This window comes from Lolium rigidum, chromosome 3 (genome assembly GCF_022539505.1).
Source record: "Lolium rigidum isolate FL_2022 chromosome 3, APGP_CSIRO_Lrig_0.1, whole genome shotgun sequence".
NCBI lineage: Eukaryota > Viridiplantae > Streptophyta > Magnoliopsida > Poales > Poaceae > Lolium > Lolium rigidum.
Window position 1 is genome coordinate 195851683 of NC_061510.1, and position 23270 is coordinate 195874952.

Here is a 23270-nt window from a genome sequence, read left to right on the forward strand (position 1 = left end):
GCTGGGCCGATGCGAGCCAAGTGGCGCCCAGGCTACCAAACACGCCTTAGGGTTTTCCACCTCCTGCCACTAGTGAATTTTTCATAGCTATCACTGGATAAGAGGTTCACGACTTTATGTTTCCAAGAAACATGATACTGACATACCTAAAACAAAATGTGCAACACAGACAAAATAGGTGGAAAAGATCACGGACAAAACTAGGGTGGAAAGAATATAACGCCACTCTGCATTTGGTTTGGGAACCTCTCTGCAGTTACAGAGCAAATACTATGGTCATTTCCTGTCAAAGAATTGAACAGATATGAGCTTAAAAAAATGGTTCTTCAGACTAGCCAAATTCCAGGCAACAATTTGCCAGTGGTACAGTAGTTGTACGGTTGCTAGTGCAATGGGAGAATCTGCCACCTGGGATGATGAAGACTTTATGAAGCACAAGTTTTCAGCATTCTTCACCCAAAGTTGTCTGCACACCGAACCAATATTAAAAATTTGCTATCAAAATATGAGCTTGTTTGTACTGCTCTTCAGGAAGACAAGAGACTATTAATAAGCATATTAGAAGAACAAACTGTAAGCAGATCCATCCAATGATCCGAATGTAAATCCAAAGCTGTGAGTTAGAAATAACCAAACAATCAGAGGTGAACAATCGTTCTATAAGTCCTTTATTTAGAGCTCCACTTACATAACATCAGCATCTACATAATTGCTTGCATTTTGACAATAATTTGCGATGGTGCAGTAAAACTCGTACTGTTCATGAAAAAAGCGCGACAGATAATGGCGACATAACCAAAATGACTTGAATCGTTGGGCAATGCCTATTGAAGCACTGGTGAGGACGAAGTTTTCTTGGAAGTTCAGTTGGCTGCCAGCCTTGATTTGAGCTCCGCAGCAACAGCGTCAATGAACTCTTCAGTGTTCAGGTAATCGCCTCTTGTGACCCTGCGATTCAAACAAAAGAGCATAATAAGATGCTGAAAATAGATGCACATGATAAGATAAAGTAGCAGTAAAGCTGAGCAGCATAACATACTTTGAAGATCCATGAACAAGGAGCGCTAGATCCTTCGTCATCTTCCCTGACTCAACAGTTCCAACACATGCTTCCTCAAGTTTCAGTGTGAAATCAAGAAGCCTAGCATTGTCATCTAGCTTTGCCCTGCAGTGTGGTGGACATACGAGTTAACATTGGTGAGTCAGCAAAGTCAAAGTAGAGTAACAATTTACAGACTTGTCTTACTATTTTAGTCAGACACAAAAAAGGTGATGTGTCACACGCTACTATATTATATTATAGATGAAGAAAGATGAAAACTGCCTCATATACAAGTGTACCAAGGGTTGCACACTTGCATTGGTAATTTGGTATAGACATCAAGCAAAAGCTTCACCTGTGTGCAAGTCCTCTTGTCCAAGCAAAGATTGAAGCAATGCTGTTTGTGCTGGTTTCACCACCTTTCTGGTGAACACGGAAATGACGGGTAACTGTGCCATGGGCAGCTTCAGCTTCGATGGTTTTACCATCAGGGCACATCTAGAAATATTGACGTGGATATGAGCAAAATAAAGACATTTTCACACTGGAGACAACATAGTCAAGAACATCATTAGTAATTGAGAAAATGCTTACCAATACTGATGTCATCAAGCCCAAAGAGCCAAAACCTGCACATAAAATACTTCAGCATTAGTTTTATTGAGCAATGGACAGAAGATAAATTTCAGAATATTTTATGCAGAGACTCAGAAGTTACTGTATTGTTACCTTGAGCTAAGAAATCACTCTGCACATCTCCGTCGTAGTTCTTGCAAGCCCAAACATAGCCTCCTTCGCTCTTAAGTGCATAGGCAACCATGTCATCAATGAGACGATGTTCATACCTATGAAAAAACAGCTCATGACATACTGTGGCAACAGTTTCAAAGAGAGCTCGAAGCAAGATAAGTTCAAAGTCTACCATATTCCGGCAGCCTCAAATTTGGATTTCCAGTCAGCTTCATAGATCGCCTGGAATATGTCCTTGAACCTACGAAATAAGGAACATTACACCTTGTTTAATCGTTTCAGACAAACTTTAAAAAGTAGTTTAAGTGCAGCGATGAACTACCTGCCATCATATTTCTTAAGGATTGTGTTTTTCGTGCTAAGGTACAATGGCCATTTCTTCTCATAGGCAATTGCCATAGAAGCCGCAGCGAAACCTTGAATTGACTGTTAACAGTAATTAACTGAATGTCAGGGATATACAACAAAATGCAAATATTGTTCGCAATTTCAGGAAACGAGTTAAACGATAGTAGTACCTCATCTGTGTTGTACATAGCCAAGGCAACTCCTCCAGCACCGGTGAAGTTGAAAACCTCCAGGTCAACTGTCTCGTCTTTCCCCTCTGCCAGTAGAACAAAGAAACAAGAAAAGAACATCAATGTTTGCAAACATAAGTTCTTTGAAGAAACAATACATTCATATATGTGAAAATATAGAATTACTTAAAGATTTTATTCTTTCAGACTTAATTTTACAAGTAGTGATTATTCAACCTACCGAAAACTAGTCTGAGTTTGCCAGGTCCCTTAAGAACTGCATCAGTTGCTCGGTACTGATCACCGAAGGCATGCCTTCCAATGCAAATGGGCTTGGTCCATCCTGATTACACCGAATGTTCAATTTAGAAGGAAAACTTTGCTTTTCAAAATGTGTAGTAGTATACAATGAAAAGGGCGTGCACTAATTTAATTCTCCTTACCTGGAACAAGCTTTGGAACATTCTTGCAAATAATTGGTTCTCTGAACACAGTACCTGAAGGTAACAAGAATAAAGAGAAATGTCAACAACCTAAACCTGTCCACTAAACTGAAAATACAGCAGCAGCTTACCGTTAATAATGTTCCTAATTGTGCCATTTGGGCTCCTCCACATTTGTTTTAGGTTGAACTCCTTAACCCGATCTTCGTCTGTCATGGTGTTGAAGTAGCCCAGATATTAGATATATCATCAAATAGTATTTGCATTTCAACAATACAAAGAACATATATTTGAGCTGCATAATCTTAAAGAGTGAAATGTACCTGGAGTAATAGTTGCACACTTAATAGCCACATTGTACCTGAAAAACATTGGATTAGAGCAAGCAATTTACAGAAAAACAAGCTAGAAGATTATGGTAAAGTGATATTCCCAAAGCCTTCTGACAAGGCATCTAATTTCAACGATATGCATATAACTAATCAACAAGGCTCAAGAAAAGAGATCTTCCTCACTAATCATATGGAAAAAAGAAATAGAGAGCACCAATCAAATTTAACATTCCTAAGAAAATATACGACGTTAGGCAAATTAAGTACTCTTCTGGACCCATTTAATTGACACAGATTTGAACTGGACAGAGAAACATTTGAATGTATGGGCTGCAACAATTAATTCGGACCAGAATGAGTATAAAAATCAGGACAAACAAATTGCAGTGTGCATAAATCACTGTAAATGGTGTGAACATAAATCAACCATATTATTAGGTGCAACTCAAGTAATATCTTCCCGCAGAAAAAGAAACTCAAGCGTAATATCAACACTGAACTGAAGCATAATAGCAGCACCAAACTTAAATAGCTATTCAAAACTTCTTACTTGAGAGTGGCCTCTGCAGCCTCCACCGTGACCTTGTCATCGGTTGCATCACGGTGCAGAACTCCCAGGTCGTAGTACTTGATGTCCAAGTCCAAGAATGGGAAGATAAGCTGGAACAAACCGAATGCTTAGCCAGGGCCATAACAGATGGAACAAGCAAAACAGAAATATCAGAACGCGTAGATTTATATTATGGCATATTGGTTACCTTGTCCTTGATGGACTGCCAGAACACTCTGGTCATTTCATCGCCTGTAGGTAAATAATAACAGGATATCAGCACAGCAGTGGACCTACTAAATCAACAGGTTCCGTAACTTATTGCTAACACTGAAATATGACATCCTTTATCGTTTTGAAGACGAGGTATTCGATGCAGCGTAGGGTGCAGACATGCTGCAGCACCGGCTACGATGGACCCCAAAGCGCGGCCAATCGATCGAGGAATACTTGGGATTACAGTTTCGGGAGGTAGATTCCAGAAACGAGATCCGGCAACCATTCGCTGATCGCCACTCGCGCTATTACGCATGCGCAGCTATTTTCGTCGCCTACATGTCCAAATCCGATCTCTGACACGACAGGGAACCAATCGCCTCCGAGTTTCCGCGAACTCGCTGCGGCGATCCGACTAGGCGGATAGATCACGGACACCTACGCCAGCAGCTAGGGATTTGCGAAAAATAGGGGCAGAGCGATGGCTAGATCTTATAGATCTCTCTGCGACACCCCCGACCAAAATACAAAAATTCAGAGCAGGCGTCGTTTGCTATGCGGGTAAGCGTCGCGGCAGCGAGATAGATCTGCCGGGAAGGGGGAGGGGGGAGCGGGGTCTGACCGTCCATCTCGACGATGGGGTTGGCGACCTTGATCTTCTCGAACGCCATGGCGGCCGCGGCGGAGCTGCTTGCCTGGGAGATCGGGAACGGGGCAGGTGGGGCGGAGGAGGAGGACGGCGGCACGGGGAGGAGGGAGAACGGAGTGACCAACTTTGCCAGCGCATTTAAAGACCAGGTGGGGGGGTCGCGCGGGCCCCACCTGCAGTATGGATATTATTTTTGAAAACCATTTAATCTGGTGTTGCGATCGGATCGGATCAGGCTGCGTGTGGGGCTGGGACGTTTTGGACTTTGGAGGGTGCGTGCGGGTGGTTGGGACCTCCGTGGCCACGGACTGTTTGGCTTGCCAGAGTTTGAAGAGTTCCAAATTCTTGTTGCGATTAGAGCAATTCCAATAGTATAGCCAACTGTTGGCTATAACAAGATGTCATATCATTTGTAGTTATCATATAGCTAACATGTACAATAGTTGGCTATAAGAATGTAGTACTTTACTAATATATGGCCCACCTTTCACTCTCATAAGGTGCCTAGAAGACGCGTCAAGAGCTGGCTATTGCATAGTAGCCCACCTCCCTTCTCTCTCCTCTTCTCTCTCCTCCAACTCATCTAAAATATATTATTTAATGTCTTATAGTCAGCTGACTGGACTCTATTGTACTTGCTCTTAGGCATTCTGATGGGTATAGGTGATGTAAAGAGTTTTTTTTGGAAAAAGCTAGGAGTAGTACTTTTTTGGAAGAAAGGGTTCCAAAGATCTGGAAATGTTCATTGCTAACGGCGGTGAGTATACAATTACGCGGAGATGGAACTACAATCCATAAATAGTTGCGGGTGCACCCTATTTTTGTTGGGGCACTTTCAAGTTTCTAAAAAGTGTCAACTAAAAATATGGATCTATATTGCGATGTATCTTATGCATATGTGGAGTTTCTTCCTAAAATATGACAATATGTGATATACACACAAAAAAAGCAAATGATGTGTAAATAGTACAGGACATTATTCACTTATGTCTTCGCTTTTTTGCATAGATCACATATGGTCATATTTGACACAAAATTTTGCAGGCTCACAACATATAGCATAATCAATGTCAATAATTTTAATTTACATTTTTTCGGAAACTTGAAAGTGTTCCAAGAAAAAATGAGGTGCACCTAAAACTAGTTACGGAATGTTCCCTCTCTGCAGAGGATCCCAACTTCCCAAAATAGACATAAAATAACATGGTCCTCAGTTCCTTGAGAAAAAAGAAAGTAAAAGTACAATCTAGTCATTCTCCACCAATCTAGTGACGGGACCTCATGGCACAACGACCCACCTCGTCGCCAGGGACTACGACACTCGAAGCAAGGCAAGTGTAAGGCATTGCACCGAAGTCAAAGAGATCCTCCTGCGATACGAACGAGAAGAAGAAAAGGCTAAGACACACATGGCACCAGGGACGAAGCCAGGAAAATATGCCACTTCAGGCACATAGTCACTCTATTTGACTGGGTCATCTTCTATAAATAATGATTAGCTAGTGCTAATTGGTGAAGGATTTGTGATTTTCATTGGCTTCAGCTGACCCCAGCGCCTATGAAGGAGCTCTGTCCCTACATGGCACTAGTGAAGAAAGCAGTCTCCCCATCGACCATAGATGACGGCTAGATAGCGTCGCTGTTGAGAAATGCATCAACACTTCACGATCTTACCAATGAGATTCAGATCCTAGCGCGTCCTTCATTCTTTAGCCACCACGAAGAAAAAATCAGGAAGAAGCTCCACAAAGAAGAGCTCCACCAGGTTGACGCTCTCCATCATCCTCCACCATGGAGAACATGCAAAGAAGCTTATTGGTCGACCCTTGGCGCTGCTCGAGAACAACCAAGGTTGGCTTCTTTAAACTACAATCAGGCCAAAAGTGTGAGAACCGGAATTTAACTTTCCGACCCTCCTGTGTTACTCGTCAATCCCAAGATCAATGTTGACGACACAGCGAAATGTATATCATTACAGACGTACAAAAAATTAATTACAAAGTTTGAATAGCCACATAGTGTGACATTCATTACAATCGAAAGCACAATGGATAAATAAAACGCGAAGTGACTCCATCTCAGCCACAGGCAGTTGATGTAGTCCACGAGGCCTCACTCTTCAATGTCGTTGTAGTTGTCGTAGTCTTCCTTGTCTTTGTAGTACTCTGAATATCAACAAAAGTATTGCCATGAGTACATAGAGTACTCAACACACCCCCTCGATGCAAAACCTAATATATCTACATGTGGCTTCAAAGGAAGGTTGTAGGTTCTTTTGCATAAAAACCAATTTTATTTGCAATATATTTGATAAAAGCAGTTTTAGACGAAAACATGTTTTATAATGAGTGTAATATTTCTCATCAATGTGGTTGTCCTCGACAACTCACGTATTCCATAGGATTCAGATTCCAGGGAAAGAAGGAAAGGAGAGAGAGGCAAAGAGGGAAATAGCAAGACAGGTTCCTGTATGTCAAGAAAGATTCATGTGTCGTCCATGACCGTGGACACGGCTATTCGAATAGTTTAAACTCTGCAGAGGTTGTACACTTTGCCCACACGACACAACCCCGTCTTGTTGCCCACCAGCCGTCGCTGATTTAGTACACACCAATTGGTGTACCGGCAGAGGGATCGTGACAAGGTCTTTTAGCTAGATCCCCCAAAGATGTGACATGCCCACCGGGTCTGGCGCACGGTATTGAGAGTACGTCCCCAAACCGGTCCCCCCATCAGTGTCGAAGGTTCTCCCGTAGGCAGCCACCTCATCTGCGGTACGGCGACATCAACACCTAAGGCTGACTAACTTACTTAACCAGGCCAGTGCCCATATAGCATGTGGTTGTACGGTTGTCACAATCTTCAAATCCAAGACTTATTAGGACCCTTATGCGGCACGAACGACGGATTGCTCCCTCCAACTTGTGAAGGGTAGCCAATCTCTCCTTCAACATTTGATTCAGACTTGTCGCTCGCGCCATGTTTAGATGGTAAATTTCACCCGAGTAGAAGAGAGAGAGTAGAGGAAGCAACAACGGCTAATCAGCCTAGCTCAACGAGCTCAACAACTTTCAAAAGGGTATGTTTGACCCGAAGGTCGATCAATTCCTCCAAAGAGGCAATAGGAAGTATCCTAATGATTATTATTTAGCATGCTAAGCATCTCTACTCTATCAAGGTAGATTATTAAATAATCTCTACTCATGGTATCAAGTAAGAGGCGACAAGCGAATCAGGGTTGGTGTGTCAATCGACACGCTAGCTACTGGAATAAAATAGCATATATTTGTAAAACATAAAATATCATGCAATTTGTAAAACTGGGATAAAATATGATGAGAGGGCATGCCTTCGTTGTCAAACTCCTGCTTTCCACTTCCTTGATCGTAATTGTACCACTCTCCGTTCCCTCCTAATCGTCGTATCGAAGCAATAATAATTCCAATGAATACAAGCAATACAACAAATAAGACTCAAATGAAAAGTGCATAAGATCCAAATAATAGGTTCGTGTCGCTCGTTCGGCTTACATAGAGTACACGAAAAAGACCGGAATGATTCGTACGGGATTTGGGTTATCTAAGGCATAGGACGTTGGGATCACTCTATATTGAGTGACAAACTATTTTAGAAAATATATTAAGCCAACGTGTATACTCGATACTATTTTAATATGTAATGCACAAACAAATCTTCATGCTAACTAGCGGTACACATGCATAGGTCAATAATCTAAGATTAGAATAATTTACACATGACACAACATCAACATCTAATATTCAACTTGCATGCATGCAGGAAATAAGGTAACGATGATATTAGCATAATATTAAAGCAACAACCAACCAGATTAAGCTAATAAAAGAATTGTATGCTGATTTAATATCTAACATAACATGATAAGCAAACAATTACCGGTTACAACGACCGTACATCTCCTACTTATAAAAATCAAACAAGTTTATTAACACTACAAGAGATGCATGTAAGGCAATAATTAAATTCAGAAAATACACCTATAGCTAAGCATGTGTTAACAAGTGCAAAATCATACAGAGAAGATGTCATCTAATTATACTGATTAAATCTATATCTAAGCAGGTATTATTAATTTGCAAAAGCTACTACATAGCTAACACATGCAATCTAGCAGATGGAGTTCGGTTCATAACCTTGGATTTTGCTCAAACTAGAAAAGCAAGACTAGCAGCAGTACATTAGCTAACTCATATGCACTACACTAACATGCTACTGGATCCAAGCAAACACAACGAATTATCTTTCTAGACAATAAACCAAAATCTAGTATTAATAAAAAAAATATTCTAACATCAACATCAACTAATCTTCTATTTCCACAAACCGGTCCAAAAATGCATATAGAAAATACTAAACAATACTACCCTCATGGATAACAAGTACTGAATTTGTGTAACAAGTCCTATCGTGCAATAAAACGAATTCTACCTTTATTCTAGCATAAGGTATAATAAGAAAAGAAGTCTAAGCAACATATAGAAACAATGTGGTATATTCTACCAGCAGCAAACAATCGCTCTAAATAGCAGCAAACTATTCAGAGAACATATTAATCTAAAGTAGCAAATAAATCTATACATCTTAGCATTAAAATACTATTTGACTATACATGGTAATTTGCAAGCAACAGTTATAATGCAACTAAATTAATCAGCCCAACCTACTAGGATAACAAGAACTAAGCATCATGTATGTAGATACATGATTCACTATGAACAATAAGCCACAAAATCCACACATATGTCTTCACATCATAAGACATTTACATCATCAATACCAATAACTAACTATATCTATGAGCTACCGATCAAACAAGACACATCAAGGATTGTGGTAATCTTATAAAGAACTAACTCACTTCATAAAATAATTGCATGCTGAATCAATCTACCTGATGAACATCAAGCACTAAAATAAACCATATGATCACCCTAGTCTCAGATCATGATAAGCAACATCATATTTTATTTATAGCAACCTAGCATGCTCTACTAAAATGGCTAAACCACACTATAGCAAGGATGCTCGTACACTCACAAAGAAATCTAGTACTTGCCCTATGACAAAGCATGCATAGCCATTGCAGAACTCTATATAAAACGCATCACTAAAATTTAATGAATCAGTCGCCACTAAAATAAAATGTACCAAAAACTTCACGTGATCTGCTGACCATATCCAAACCAAACAACACTCTAGTTAAGCATGTGCATGAGCTAAGATCAAATAAGGCACTGACGAAAATATAGATGCATGACTAGCAGCAGTATAACAACTAAGCATATGCAACTACACATACATGCAGGTTCAAAATCAGACTGTGGTACAACAAGTTAAATTGCATTTTCGAAAGCAATTTCCTAAACATCGAATACCTTCACGAACTAACTACGCTGCTGATTTCCTAAGTTCATATGGCACGTATTTGGTGTTGGGCTCGGGTTGATCCGAAGTGTGCAAGGTTTTAGAACGCTGATGCCATCGAATGACATTCGGTTCACCGGCGACACGACAAACTGTAGAACTAAGGCCGGAAATCATGTCTAGGAGGTAGGCTGCTAGATGAGAAGTGTGTGCGTGCAAGGATTTGCCAAGGAGCTCACCGAGCACGGCGCAGTTTATGATAGAAGTCGATGGCCGAAGTCGAGGGCGTTGCCGTGGGTGTCGTCGATGGTCAGCAGCTCGGCCTTCTGGTTCCGTGGATGAACTCCCCTTCCTTCCGTGATCCTCCTGGCGCAGCAGCTCCGTCCTTCGTGCCCCGAGTCGTCGGGAACGCGGGCGGCGTTCGGCGGCGTTCTTGCGAGTGTGGCTTGCTGTGTGAGTCTATGGCTCTGGTAGTGGCATGGGATGAAAGAGGAGAGTGTTGGCGTCCATCAGGGCTGTATATACGAGAAGAAATGTGTGCTCTAATTGACATGTTCAATGGGGATTGAAAGCAAAGTAACGGGTGAGAGGTAATGGCGGCAGTTTGCTAGTGTGGTTTATGGCGTTGATGGCCGGCGTTTCGTGTGTGTGTGTGGGCATGCAGGAAGAGGAAGCAGGGCGTCTCGGCATGCTGGGGTTCTGAGCGTGGACGTTTGGCTCGCTGGTGATCTGCTGGGACTCTGGTTCCTTCATGCGTCGCGAGTGCTCGCTCGTATGGACTTGGAATTGTCTCGTGCGGGTCTCTTGGCAAGGCTGAATCGGCCGGTTTGGCTGGGTCTAAGCGCTGCTGCTAGGAAAAGGAAAATAAAAGAAGGTTTGGCCTGCTATTTGGTGATCCATCGGTAGACAAGAAAAGAATAGATTCAGCGACTATTACTACTACCTACAGAGAAAAGATAGGGAAGAGATCACGTTGTGCTTGTGCAATGCATGCACGTGCATGTGCTTGGACAAATGAATTTTCTACAAAGAACCACTAAGAAGTAAATAGACAAATTGCTCACAGATTCAGAATACAAACCAAGAAAAAAATGATCTCTCTACAAATAGTAAATAATTTCAAAGAAACACTTTTAAGAACTCCAAATAAAATTTAATTTTATTCGACCGGTTTGCAACATCCTTTGTTTAGAAAGAAAAAAAAATTTAAGCTCCCCAAAAATCAGGATGTTACAAAAAGCCATATAGGTAAAATCTAGACCTAGTCCTACACGTAAGCCTTCACCTACTATGCACAACGGCGGTCAGGCCTCCTCTCCCCTCCCTACTTGGGCCCACTGACCCGGTAATGTAAACGAGGCATGGATCTCCAACTCTTTTGTGAGTACTCAGGGTATGTGCCATGGTAGAGAAGATAGTCTTTGCTTGTCCTATATATCATTCAAATAAGTCAACAGAGCATAAATCGTACAACGTATTTTCTATTAGTATCTTCTCCAACACTACCTATTTATTATTTATAGTGATTTTTTTCAAATGGAGGTAGAACCCCATTCTCTACATTAAAATGGTACACACAACCTTGTTTATTGTATTATTCAACGGGAACTTACATAGAAAATATGTGAAAACTATGTTAGTAAGAAAAAAACATAGAATACATTATAAAAACATCTCTTAATTTCTAAGAGATTATCTCTTAGCCAATGGAAAGCATTTTTCTATTTGTGTCTTCTCTTGCCAAAAGAAGCATAATCCTATGTGTCTAACATCACTATTGTACATGCTCTTACTCTGATAGTCTAGCCTCGTGTTATAACATGCAAAGCTAAGTTGAGGTTGTGTCTCCCCAAAGAAAAAGAAAAAAAATACTGACCGGCGGTTATACTTTGTGGAGAAAAAATGATTTGACACTAAGTACTTGCATGAGCTCTTAGGGGGGAGGAGCAGACATGGGGAGGACTGTATTCTGAAAGGAAAAATCTTTGAAAGCAAACTCGAATGATATGTCGTTTAAGAGAGAATGATGCGTTAATTTTAACATCACGTTGCATCCTTGTGTCTAACGAGATTTTGAGCCGTGAGTGACCATAGCTAGCACATACTCCCTCCGTCACTCAAAGTGGACGTGCGGGTTTTCAAGAGAGATTATCAAATGGAGAGACAATTGCATTGGGAAGATGCAAATCAATATCTCTCTCATCTTTAATTTATGCACCTCCAATAAGCTAATTACATGTAGAAAATAAAGATAACATGTGCTCGATATGCGATGAGAGAGAAAACAATTGCTACTCCTTTAAAATACATTGGAAACATAGAAGTGCACTCTTTTATAAATAAAATTTAAAAATAAACGTCCACTTATTTAAGGACGGAGTGAGTATACGATCAGGTATCCGGCGGGCCGGCCAGCATTGTCTACACAGATAATTGACGCCCCAACTCGCGACGGTGTATCGGTAATTTGATTACCATACTAGTATCAGTGGCTCCAATGCATAATGCATCTTCACCAACTACGGAAAAGTGTCACGACCTAATCCAATCATCCCTTGCATGTAGTCATCCAGACACGTCAGCAGCATGATCGTTCGGCCCGCCGACAGGTAGGCCCACTACGACCAGTGTGTCCGTAGGGTGGAATAAAAGCCAATGCAAATTGCTCACCTACCACTTCCCACCATCACCACTCCACCAGCCACTCTCGAGTCTCAACTGCAAAGTCCCAACATGAAGCAGATTACCAGCACTGCCCCTGTGGCGTTGCAGGGTAGCGCATTTGGGTTATGAACCAAAACCACTGCAAATTACACTTTTTGGCTGTGTTCACTTACTCCTGAGTAAGTCCGTATTGAGCACAAAAGGTCGATCCTGATGAATGACAGACCTTCACGTTTAAGTTTGTGCTAAAAAAAACTATTTTTTTATGATGTAAACGTTGGAGGAACATATGTGTGATGTGAGGTATCATCGAAGCTATGGATACACAAAAATCTCAGGTCATTTTCACGAGAAGCCGGCTCCAGTTAGATTACTGGCCCAATAGCACTGCCAAGAGTCAACAGACCATTGGCGTTTGAGCAAACACTCTACAAGGACACCGTTGTTCGTTTTCGTATTGTGACTTGTCTACGTGCACTACTATGATCCTCCTCGTCGCTGTCGCTAGCTACTTGGCCGCGACACTGAAAAGGTCTTCCGTTTTGGATATCCTGTATTGTCTGATTGTAAGGCTTAGATTGTTTATTTATGGGAAAACCTATTATTAGTTAACAGTATAATGGAACCACCTAGGAGCCTCCACAGCGATTAGACGTCATGAGCCGTCCGATCTGAGCATCTAGCGGTCTGCATCTGCTTGGGAATCCTGAATCGTCGATGGCTCGCTTTTTTACTTAGTTTGATCGCGTTACATGGACCAGCGTTCATTACTGGGCTGCTACTCCAGAAACTGAGTTAGGCCTCTTCTGGTTATTTGGGCCTCGTTCCCAGACTAAAGCCCAACAAAGTAGACCATCCATCACCGACCAACGAGCACGGAAAAATAACTCCTCTCCGTTACGTTTTTCCCATCGTCTCCTCCCCTCCCCTTCACGACCACTGGAGCTCACGATCTCAAACGGCGGCGACTCCTCTACCGCTAGCGCTCACGATCTCCAACCGCAGCGCCTCCTCCAGGCCTCTACATCGAGGAGCAGTGTCCACCGCAACGCCTTCCTAGAGCTCGTCTACCTCGCGAACCCTAGGTGCCGCCGCCATGCCGAACTGCGTGGGCAGCAAGTTCGAGCAACCGCCATGTCCTTTCCGTGACGGCAAAAAGTTCGGGCACCGCCCACCCCTCAGGAAAGCAAGTCTGTGATCACTTCGCCCGCCAGGTACGTCTGTATCTCTCCCTCCTTGGTTTGCGCCACTGCCATCTGCTATGTGGAGGTGTGACATAAGATTTTTGTGCTGGTTAGGCAGAAAACGTGCAATTTTGTGCACTCAAGATCCTCGCAAGAGCCATGGAGGGGCCGTGGCTGATGCCGCAGGTGGCCGTCATGGTCCTCTTCGACAACCTTCATGTGATTTGCGACTGCTTCAAAGTCTATTCCTGATGCCTCCTTATAATTTGGGTTCACTTCTCTTTTTTCAGTGCAAAGGATATATGCATGGGAGGTTGCTTTATAGATTGAACAACATATGCTTCTGATGTTGTTCACTTAAAACCGATCCACTATTTTAATTTTTTAGATCAACATCCACTATTTTAATTGAACACTCACAAGGCTGTATGGTACATAGGAGTATATACAACCTCTGAAAATTCATGCTATGCAATCAATATCAATTATTAGATGGAGCATGTTGTTTCAAAGGCTGATTTAAAATGTGTTTATATTTATTGTTCATTGGGAAGCTACTTAAGTTAAATTTCTGAAATATAGCGTGTGAATATACTTATCTTATATTAATATTGCATTTGGTAAGCCACTTCGAGTAGTTCTTTCATTTTGCCGGTCAGTATGAATATGATGCTGAAAAGGTTGACACTTGCATTGATTGGATTTGGAATCTTGCCGGTTCTTGGTAGTATCAATGGGCTGTTTGCTCTGCTTTACTTTTAAATTTGGACAAAAAAGTATTCGTACATATGTACATGTGGTTTATGCTGAAAAAATCTTGCCTTGATCTATTTGATGACCGACATTCAAGTGTCTGAACTTGTGGTACTAGCTTTCACCATTATATGGTGGGTGCTCATTTCGGTTCCTTTGATGCTCTAACTATTTCACGTGTGAAATTGGATGACTTAGTAGAGGGGATGAAAAGGTCATGGAAGAATATTTGCAAGGAATTAAGTGTGTATGCAATTGGATATTTGTGTAAGGTTTCGATGCATTTACCAGATAGGTAGGTGATACTTTTAGTCGTTATATTTACATATGTCGCCTTTATTTGCTAGGGCACATATGTTGTCATGTACTCATGTTCTCCGGATTAGATCAATCACCATACTATTCTTATATTTTTTCTTGGCTGCTTGTGGAATTCTAGCCTAGCCAACATCATGAACCAGCACCCTATATTTAGACGTGGTAGTGCTTCCATGCTGTTTATGGCACCAATTCTGTATAAGGAAGAATATAAATTGCTCATTTTCCTCCTATGAGTTGAATGGTCTCAAATCTTGGTGCATGTTTTTTTAAATGTTACATCTATAACTGAAAATCCTTCTGATATAGATTTGTTAGTAAGTTAAGCCATTTTGATATCATAATTTTGTGGTTACAAAGGTGGTACACGCAGCCATGCAGTTCATAGGAAGGAGATACATGAAATTTTTTTTCCTGGAATGCTTAGGTAAATTGTGTGATGTAAAAAAAGTCTACTCCCACAATTGGTTTGCATAGTTTGATATCATAAAGTGCAGTTAGATTCAATAATGACTATCACTCTTGGAGTTCTAAATGTATTGAGAAATTTATACGGTTCTTTACATGGCTATCAACTCTTTGAGGTTTGTTGTTCCAGATGTTTGTGTCTTCTACTTGCTGCGAGTGCGAGCCTGCGAGGTATACGTCTCTTTATTTACAGAAATACACAATTTTACTTGGCTTGCACTTTCTCTCAACAAGGTGCATACATTGCTGCTTGGCAGGCTAGCCTTTTCCCTTAGCTGTATTTCCGCCAATCCCATGTAATTTGCTTACATCGTGTGTGTTTCACTTGTGTATTTGTATGGTAATTTAACTTCATTAGGTGCCTCTATATCGTTCTCTCAGTTTGTAATGTTGCATGTCTATGGTTTGGCCACTTTTTTTTGTTTTATCTCATGCACTATCCTTTGTGTTTGTCCATGTCTTGTGGCAGGTTGATGATAATACAGACTCAAGTCCTGGCAATCTGGGTTAAATGTGATGGTCATCTATGTGATGTACAAAGAGTTGATAAGGTATGCACTCTCTCAAAATCAATCCTATTATAAATTGTTTTTGTATTCTGTTCCTTGAATATTATTCATGGTTTGTCGTGTAACAGCTTAACATTGACTTACCAAATCATTGCACACAATGTGTCTGATCTTTTGCTCTAATTAAAATGCATGGCATGATATTTTATCACAGTTGCCTCATCCAATTTATACTTAGCTAGCTGGTATAGCCATTTCCTGAACTATCCCTTATAAGTGCTTTCAGTTTGTTGCTTTGGGCAACAGTTTCTGAACTCAATATGGACATGCAAATGAAGCGTCATACATCATCCATCCAGTGATTAATTAATATATTTCATCAATTAAGGAGTTAGATGGTACGTGCAAGACAACAATCACATTCTCTGAAACTTGAAGTGACTCAGTTCAATTCTTCCAAGTACTTATTTACTTACACTAGTGGAATGCCCGTGCGTTGCTACGGCTTATTAACGTCCGTTTAATTTATGTCTTCTAAAAATGTTTACACTTTATTGCCTTTGCCCTTCATCATTGTAGATAAACATCATGACTTTTTCGGAGACATCACTGTCTTGTCACGGTACAATGTTGCAGCCCTATAATGTGTACATACGCGGTCATCTAGGAGCAAGCACATCATACTTATGGTCTGAACGCAAGTAACAAGCACAACTCGAGCACATACTATAATTGGATGGACGTGTTTCCCGTCGTCCTTTTTGTAACTGGGCATGGTCGTCCACTCATATGATTGGTAGTGCATGACTACAGTTGTTGCATACAAACCTGATTGAACTTGCTTCCCCGAAGAGAAAAATAAAAGGAAAGGGAAACTTAAATTGCCGCTCTATGCACGATCTGGTTGGTCCTTTGGGTGAATTAATTGTTGTTGCTAACCTTACCATATCAAACAACTTATTCGATATTACTTCACATGCAATTTTGATAGAAACTATAATCAGAAACTATAATCTGTTTACACATTTCAGACATTTTGTTGTAAGACGGACTGGAGAACAAAATATAAGTAAGCTTCCTTTTAGATGACCAAGAAACACAAGTAGGTTCAGTTCAATTGAAAAAAATGCAGATTTTTAAAGAATGTACACCAGAAATTGCATATTGGTGTACTGAAGTTCTTTCCATCTTTCCTACATTTGATGTAGACATCCATCAATCCATCCTAAACGAGATTGTCTGCCACAACAAATACAAAGGGATAAAAACTTGAATAAATAGGATGAACATAAGTTCAAGCTGAACAAGAGAACCCTTTTGTTGTTACCTGAAGGACACCGGGACCAGGAAGAACTCTGTGTCAGCATTGCTGGGAGGGAGGTTGAGGATTACAGGGGACAACATTGGCGGTGTGGCAGTCAATATAATCCCTGCCACGCCGGGTCTCCTCCCTAATCTAGGGTGCAGCACCATGACCATGATAAGTTCCATTGAAATGCTCATGCGTTTTTCTAGAAGCACAAACAATGGGTAGAATAAATATCTTAAGAAAACTACCACAAACAAAAGACTCAAAGGATGAAGTGAACTGAAGATGAGTGCAATACCTCAAGGAAATCATTGAATTCCACTTTTATTCGAGGAGCTTTCTTACCGTAATCTTCAAGAAATAAGTGGACCAGAACATAAACGCCCATGGTAGTCATTACACAAATAACTCATGAACAAAAGCTGACCAAAAATCAGAACGCCCATATTTCCAAAGTTGTTCTTCGCATAAGCACCACAATGGTGACCAATATACATGACTAAAGATTTTGAATGCTTTAGTGTAATCTGTAGAAATAAAATGCCTTAGCAGGGTAAACCATCCTGTAGATGCTTACCTTTTGTACGAAGTTCAGAGTACAGAACGTCGACAATGCAAAATAATGTGGTACGGATAGGGCAAAACTTCAGATACCATGTTTCAACTCGTGTGCATCTAGTGGGAAAAAAATCCATTGCACAAAAAAATCATACCACACGGTAAATGGTTTGATTGCTGCAGGTTTCCTAAACCGGAACGGAATTAACCTGCAATATGAGAGAATGGATTCGATGAGAGAGAGAGAGAGGCGCCATGGGAGATGATTGGTATGGGCAGCCACGTTCGCATATGGTCATTTCTACCTTCGAGAGATGACCTCCTGGTGGAGAAAAATAATGCGGTGGCGACAACCACCTGGTCTAAGGGTGCATCGGGGTCAGCTGCAAGACAGACGTCATTAGCGGCATGCGTCGTGGTCCGTACGTAGTAAGTCTCGGCAGACAGGTGTCGATGACGGCAAGTCCCTAGTGCAGCCAAGTTGGCGATATGGAGAGTTCCTAGTGCAGAAAGGCGGTCTCTACGCCGGTGTGTACCTGGGAATACAAACAAACACATCGCTTATATGAGCACTGGCTAATGGTAGACACATCTGCAAATAGCTGGCTGGTCCTGCAAAGAAATTAAACATCATCATGCACACTGACTAAGATATAAATGCATGCAAATATATATTATAGAGAAGTTGTGAGTATTTTAATGAATACATACCATTCAAATTAAGCATGTGGATTTGATATTTAATTTCTAGCCTCTACAGACAAGGAACATTTAACAGACTTGTGTTGGATGATTAGCATAAGCAGGCAAGCACCATTTGATTACAATTTTGTTGAGCTATATGTATTTGGTTAGCACACGTATCTGTCCTACGACTGTATTGTATATTTTTACTGTGAAAAAAATGATAATGGACCAGAAAAACAAACATCCCAGGTAATTGCACACAATATGTCTAGTGGAGTAAACCATTCAGGCATCAATGCTGAAAGAAATGCAACCTTTTATAACTTATATGTACTGAAATAAATACATAAAAAGAAACCAAATGACAAATCACCACATGATTCCATTTCTCATGCACCACCTACCTCAGAAACTTAAAATGTGCTACCTTTTGTAGATTATTATTACTCCAATGATTATTTTTACCTTTAAAATAAATTCTTTGTTGCGTGATTTTCTAACTTTTGGGCTGGCATCTCCCGACCAAACAAGCTCTAGCACATGAATGTATATGTTCCAATGTCTATACGCGACAGAAGAGCAAACATGTGCTTCTATACCAACATGATCCATGACCTGCATGAGTATGATACTTCTAGCACCAATGGCCCTCTTGGACAATAAATCAAATGGAAATTCGCAGGTCATAATTCCACCTGTAGTGTGTGGAAGAACAACAGATCATATGTGAAAACCATCGCCACTTGCAGTCAAATTCTTCCTCGTATGCCACTCTAGCCATGTGTGCTTGATAAGATAGATGTTGTTTTGATCAAACTCTTCTCTTGGGGCAAGCTGGCAGACTGATTTTGCAGAGGAGCAAGAACCTCCAATTCCCCTCCTGCTGACTCCAGTATGGAAACAAAAGTAATCCAAACCGAGCACTTCCCGTATGTGCCTGCCCATACAGTATTGGTTCAAATTGCTGAAACATAGCTCGGCTTGCATGCCTTACAATTGCCATGTTTTCTTTCGGCACAACAACATCCTGCACCAGACAAAAATATATTCAGTTTCCATCAGATCGCTGCATTGCTAAATGAAGTCAAATGTAGAACTAATTTCTAGATCCACCATATTTTCTGTTCAGCGTTCAGCAATAGATTGATTTCTCTAATGGCAGAATACAGTGATGCCAGTCTGGAGTCTACACATAGTTCCATAAAACAATTCAGTAAAAACTACAATAATATGAAGAGCAATAGTGGGTCAGCATCCATATGGCATAACCCAATTTTTTTACAGGTTAGGGGAAAGAAATATTTCAGCATTGAGCGATTCTAAATAGGAGTACATGACAATAACAAGCTTACCTCTTCACCCACTCGAGAGACACTGGATCCAAAGTGTGCTAAGGATCCTCTCCATGGACTTCTTCTTCAATGTCGCTGTTATTTCTGCAGGCAAGCACGCCACCTGACTCTATTCCCATTTCACAAAACCTACCTGTAATTCTACTCAGTTTACCCAACTTTGTTGTTCTCTGTAGCCACCCCAGTCGAGTCTGTCCAGGACAGAGTCGAGGCGATGGATCTCCCGTTCCTTGTATTCCTTCCTACCGGCTTGCGTGTTGTGGTCAAAGTAGAAAAGCATGGTAACGCAGATCAGGAGAGGGTGGCAGAGGTCGGGGAAGAAGAAGGGGATTTCCTCATGAAGGCGGAAGCTGTGGGAGGACGCCGCACCTACGGTCAGTTTGCGCCGCTGCAGCCCGTTGCGTCGAAGATGGAGTGAGATGGCAACGACCTCAGGAAGCATTGAGGTTCGCGACCCATGGTGAGGGATGGCGCTCAGATCCGTCAATCTCTTCACGGCTTCCCTACCCCGCTCAGATCCGTCGAGGGATGGCTCTCCCATTTTGGAGCCCTTCCCATGGGCGTGGGAAATGTGGTGGTCGAGCCCCATCTAGAACGCGAACGGGCCGGCGGGGGCGATGTCAGAATGGTTGTTCCGGTAATCTTCAATGGGAGGAGGATTGAACGGCGGTTGGCTTCCGGCGGAGGAGGAGGGGATAGGGCGGTGGTGGATGAAGTATGAAAGACCGCGCAACCTGCGCCGCCTCCACAGTGAATGCCGAGCACCAGGCCGCACTCGTCGCTTAGGAGATCTCGCGTGCCGCCATCGTCTTCGGACTCGCCTGGATCATTTGAGAGGAAGGATGGACTCATGGGGAGAATCGGCGCCATCGACGGGAACCCTAAGGCAAGAGAAAAAAAACGTAGATGGGGCGATGAAGAAATGACAGAGATGGGATGGATGAGAGCGTTCCGTCACAGCGCGATGTGCAAGCCCGATCGGACGGACTGGGTATGTGCGGGTTAAGGGAAGACGATTGGACGGACAAGATGTTTCTAATGACGACCATCAAAGTGCGTTGAGTGTCAAACGACCAACTCCCATTTAATAGTAAAGATAAACAGATGTTGTGAACTTGGTCATTTTTTTTCTGTATCATATCAAGCAGCCACTTGATAATATTTTAAAGATGAGTAAGAACAGCATTTTCGTACTAAATTTCGTGTGATGCTCGTTTAGCCTTTTCTCTTAAAGAATTGTGTCATTTAGCCGACTCCTTGTTGTGCATGTTTCATTAGTCAGCTGGTCAAGATAATTCTCTTTGATTTAATGCGTGAACTCTGATTTCCGCTAGATGGAACATACAAGAATGCTGATCAGGTTCTTAGCCGACCTGATGATATACACTTGAAATAGTGCTGGGGAACGGGAAGAGCAACATATACATGACATAGTTTACTATTGTGCTTGTTGCATTCTTCTTTTATACTTATTAATACTTTGGAATAATGGGTCTCATGCTCTCATTTTTTTAACGAGAGTGTAATTTAGGTACTTATTTTATATGTTAACCATAACTATCAAATGCGACAAAAGTATGATGTATGTGTTTAAATTGGCCTGAAATTCAATGCACAGGTAATAATCAAGATGTGCAAAATAAAATTTGCAATGCTGGGTAGCAACGCCCTGTGCTAAATAATTTGTAGTTGAAATCCTAAACTTTGTTGCATATCATTAGTTTGGAGATAATACATGATATGATCACACATCGATGATAAAATTAAAACTATCGTAGTATTACTAAAAGGGATTTCTATTTTCGTGCCCTCCGGTCCTTAGTTGTACTCAGTTTTCCCCAGCTCCTTAGTTTTTCCTCAGTTTTCCCCAAGCCCTTGTTTGAAACCCGCAGAAGCAGCTCAGACGGCAGGATTCCCGTTTAATTGACCGTTCCGTCACGTGTGGGGCCGCGTCTTGTGGGGCCGAGTCGTGTGGGCCCGCGTCGCGTGGGGCTGGTAGAAAGGGACCGCGTGGGACAGGACGAGAAGCGTTTGGTTGCACGTGAGCAGGAGGCTGGGTTCTGTCTCTCTCGGCCCCAAATTGGCATCCCTATTAAGTGCACCTTTTTCCCCTCTTTCTCTCGTCCTTTTCACCAAATTAGTATAAAATCTAGAGAAGCTTGCATTTCTGACTTTCTTCAATTATTTGTGCCTTTTGGCCCTCGTTGTTTGCCCAATATGGCAGCAAATCTAGTACTCCCTCTGGTTCATATGTATGTAGTTAAATCTAGAAGCAAATCTCCAGGATAATGTACGATAAATTCACGATCATAGTAAATCAAGAAAACTAAGTACGGCCAACAAAATATAGTAGACTAGGGATAGATAATCCCTAGATAATATGGATAGATAATAGGCTGCATACACAGCAGCCAACATAGTAACGAGGTTCTTCACAACACCATCATACTAACATAACAACAAGGGATCCCTAGCTAACAACAAAGGGATCCCAACAACAAACTAGGAGGCAGCAGACACACGTCCAGGACTCCGCCTACCCCATCTGGCTCTCCCTCCACTTGTTGCTCTTGCTCCCCTTGGGAGCCTTGGGCTTGAGCGGAGGCATGCGCCCGGCGGAGATCTCCACCCGGCCGGAAGGCTGCGGAGGTGCATGCCGAGCGCCTCGTGCTTGGCGCGGAAGGAGTGGACGTTCACCGTCGTGCCGACCTTGGGGAAGGTGTTGCTGATGTTCTCGCATGCGTGACGAGGCAGCTTGAAGTCCGTGGCGCCGAGTCTCCTCGGTGCGAAGGGGCACTCGTACACCTCCTTGGCGAAGTAGGAGATGTACGGCCGACCCGCAGCCTCCGCGGCACACTGGCGAGTCTTGACGTCCTCCTCGCTCTTCGTCGCTGCCGACGTCGCTGCCGTACATCTGATCCATATCAAACAGAAACTAGTGAATGAGTTGCAACGATGACTAACGTACATGATAACAAAGTTAAGAAAAACGAGTCAGCCTCGGTTAGAGTGGACATGATTATATATCTACAGGGAAGGGGTAAGCGAACTAAAGCTCATGCACAACAGATTTGTACACAGCAATGGTTCGCTGAACCCTCCCCGTAAAAATTTGTGCCCAACCATTCATCATAGGCAAAGAAACAGATTCTAGATCTGAACTAGATCTGAACTTGAACACATTCGAGATTATTTGCAAAATTAAACGGTTGATATCTTTTGATTAGTGCATAAAATAACCGATTGAGATCCCATGATTACTTGCATAAATTAACTGATTGAGATCCAATATTACTTGCATAAATTAACCGAACAACCGAACCCCAAATCAAGAAGTGATCAAAACAAAATGGAATAAAATCGGCGCAAATATTAGCCCAATACCGATCCATCTACAGATCCATCTACACCAGCAAAAATAGGGTTCAAAAAGGAATGGGGAACAAAAAAGGAAGCAAACCGTAGTTACCTCGTTCCATGGGTCCTCCAGGGAGGTGTCGTAGGGGTTCGGGGGCGGGACGTACGGCACGGGGTCGTAGGGGTCCCATCCCGCCGGGATCCGACC

General features: G+C 42.0%; 1 protein-coding gene and 2 long non-coding RNA genes across 3 annotated transcripts; 1 reads left to right on the top strand and 2 right to left on the bottom strand.

Annotated features, from left to right (window-relative positions):
- Positions 1 to 640: 640 nt before the first annotated feature.
- On the bottom strand, positions 641 to 4592 carry LOC124702859 (cytosolic isocitrate dehydrogenase [NADP]). Its single transcript, XM_047235032.1, has 15 exons — positions 4474 to 4592; positions 3844 to 3887; positions 3636 to 3745; positions 3077 to 3114; positions 2885 to 2962; positions 2754 to 2807; positions 2552 to 2653; positions 2311 to 2396; positions 2115 to 2218; positions 1965 to 2033; positions 1772 to 1887; positions 1637 to 1671; positions 1398 to 1540; positions 1040 to 1165; positions 641 to 948 (listed from the first exon to the last, which is right to left on the bottom strand). Exons 1-15 carry the CDS (start codon positions 4520 to 4522, stop codon positions 864 to 866), a joined length of 1239 nt encoding a protein of 412 aa, XP_047090988.1. The 5' UTR covers positions 4523 to 4592; the 3' UTR covers positions 641 to 863.
- Positions 4593 to 13492: 8900 nt separating this feature from the next.
- On the top strand, positions 13493 to 19789 carry LOC124702860. Its single transcript, XR_007002736.1, has 4 exons — positions 13493 to 13781; positions 13866 to 15461; positions 15760 to 15841; positions 19638 to 19789. It is a non-coding gene; the product is annotated as an uncharacterized LOC124702860 (long non-coding RNA).
- LOC124702861 lies at positions 17133 to 20303 on the bottom strand. The gene is made up of 5 exons (XR_007002737.1): positions 19706 to 20303; positions 19049 to 19380; positions 18819 to 18968; positions 17407 to 18202; positions 17133 to 17310 (listed from the first exon to the last, which is right to left on the bottom strand). It is a non-coding gene; the product is annotated as an uncharacterized LOC124702861 (long non-coding RNA).
- Between the last annotated feature and the right edge of the window lie 2967 nt (positions 20304 to 23270).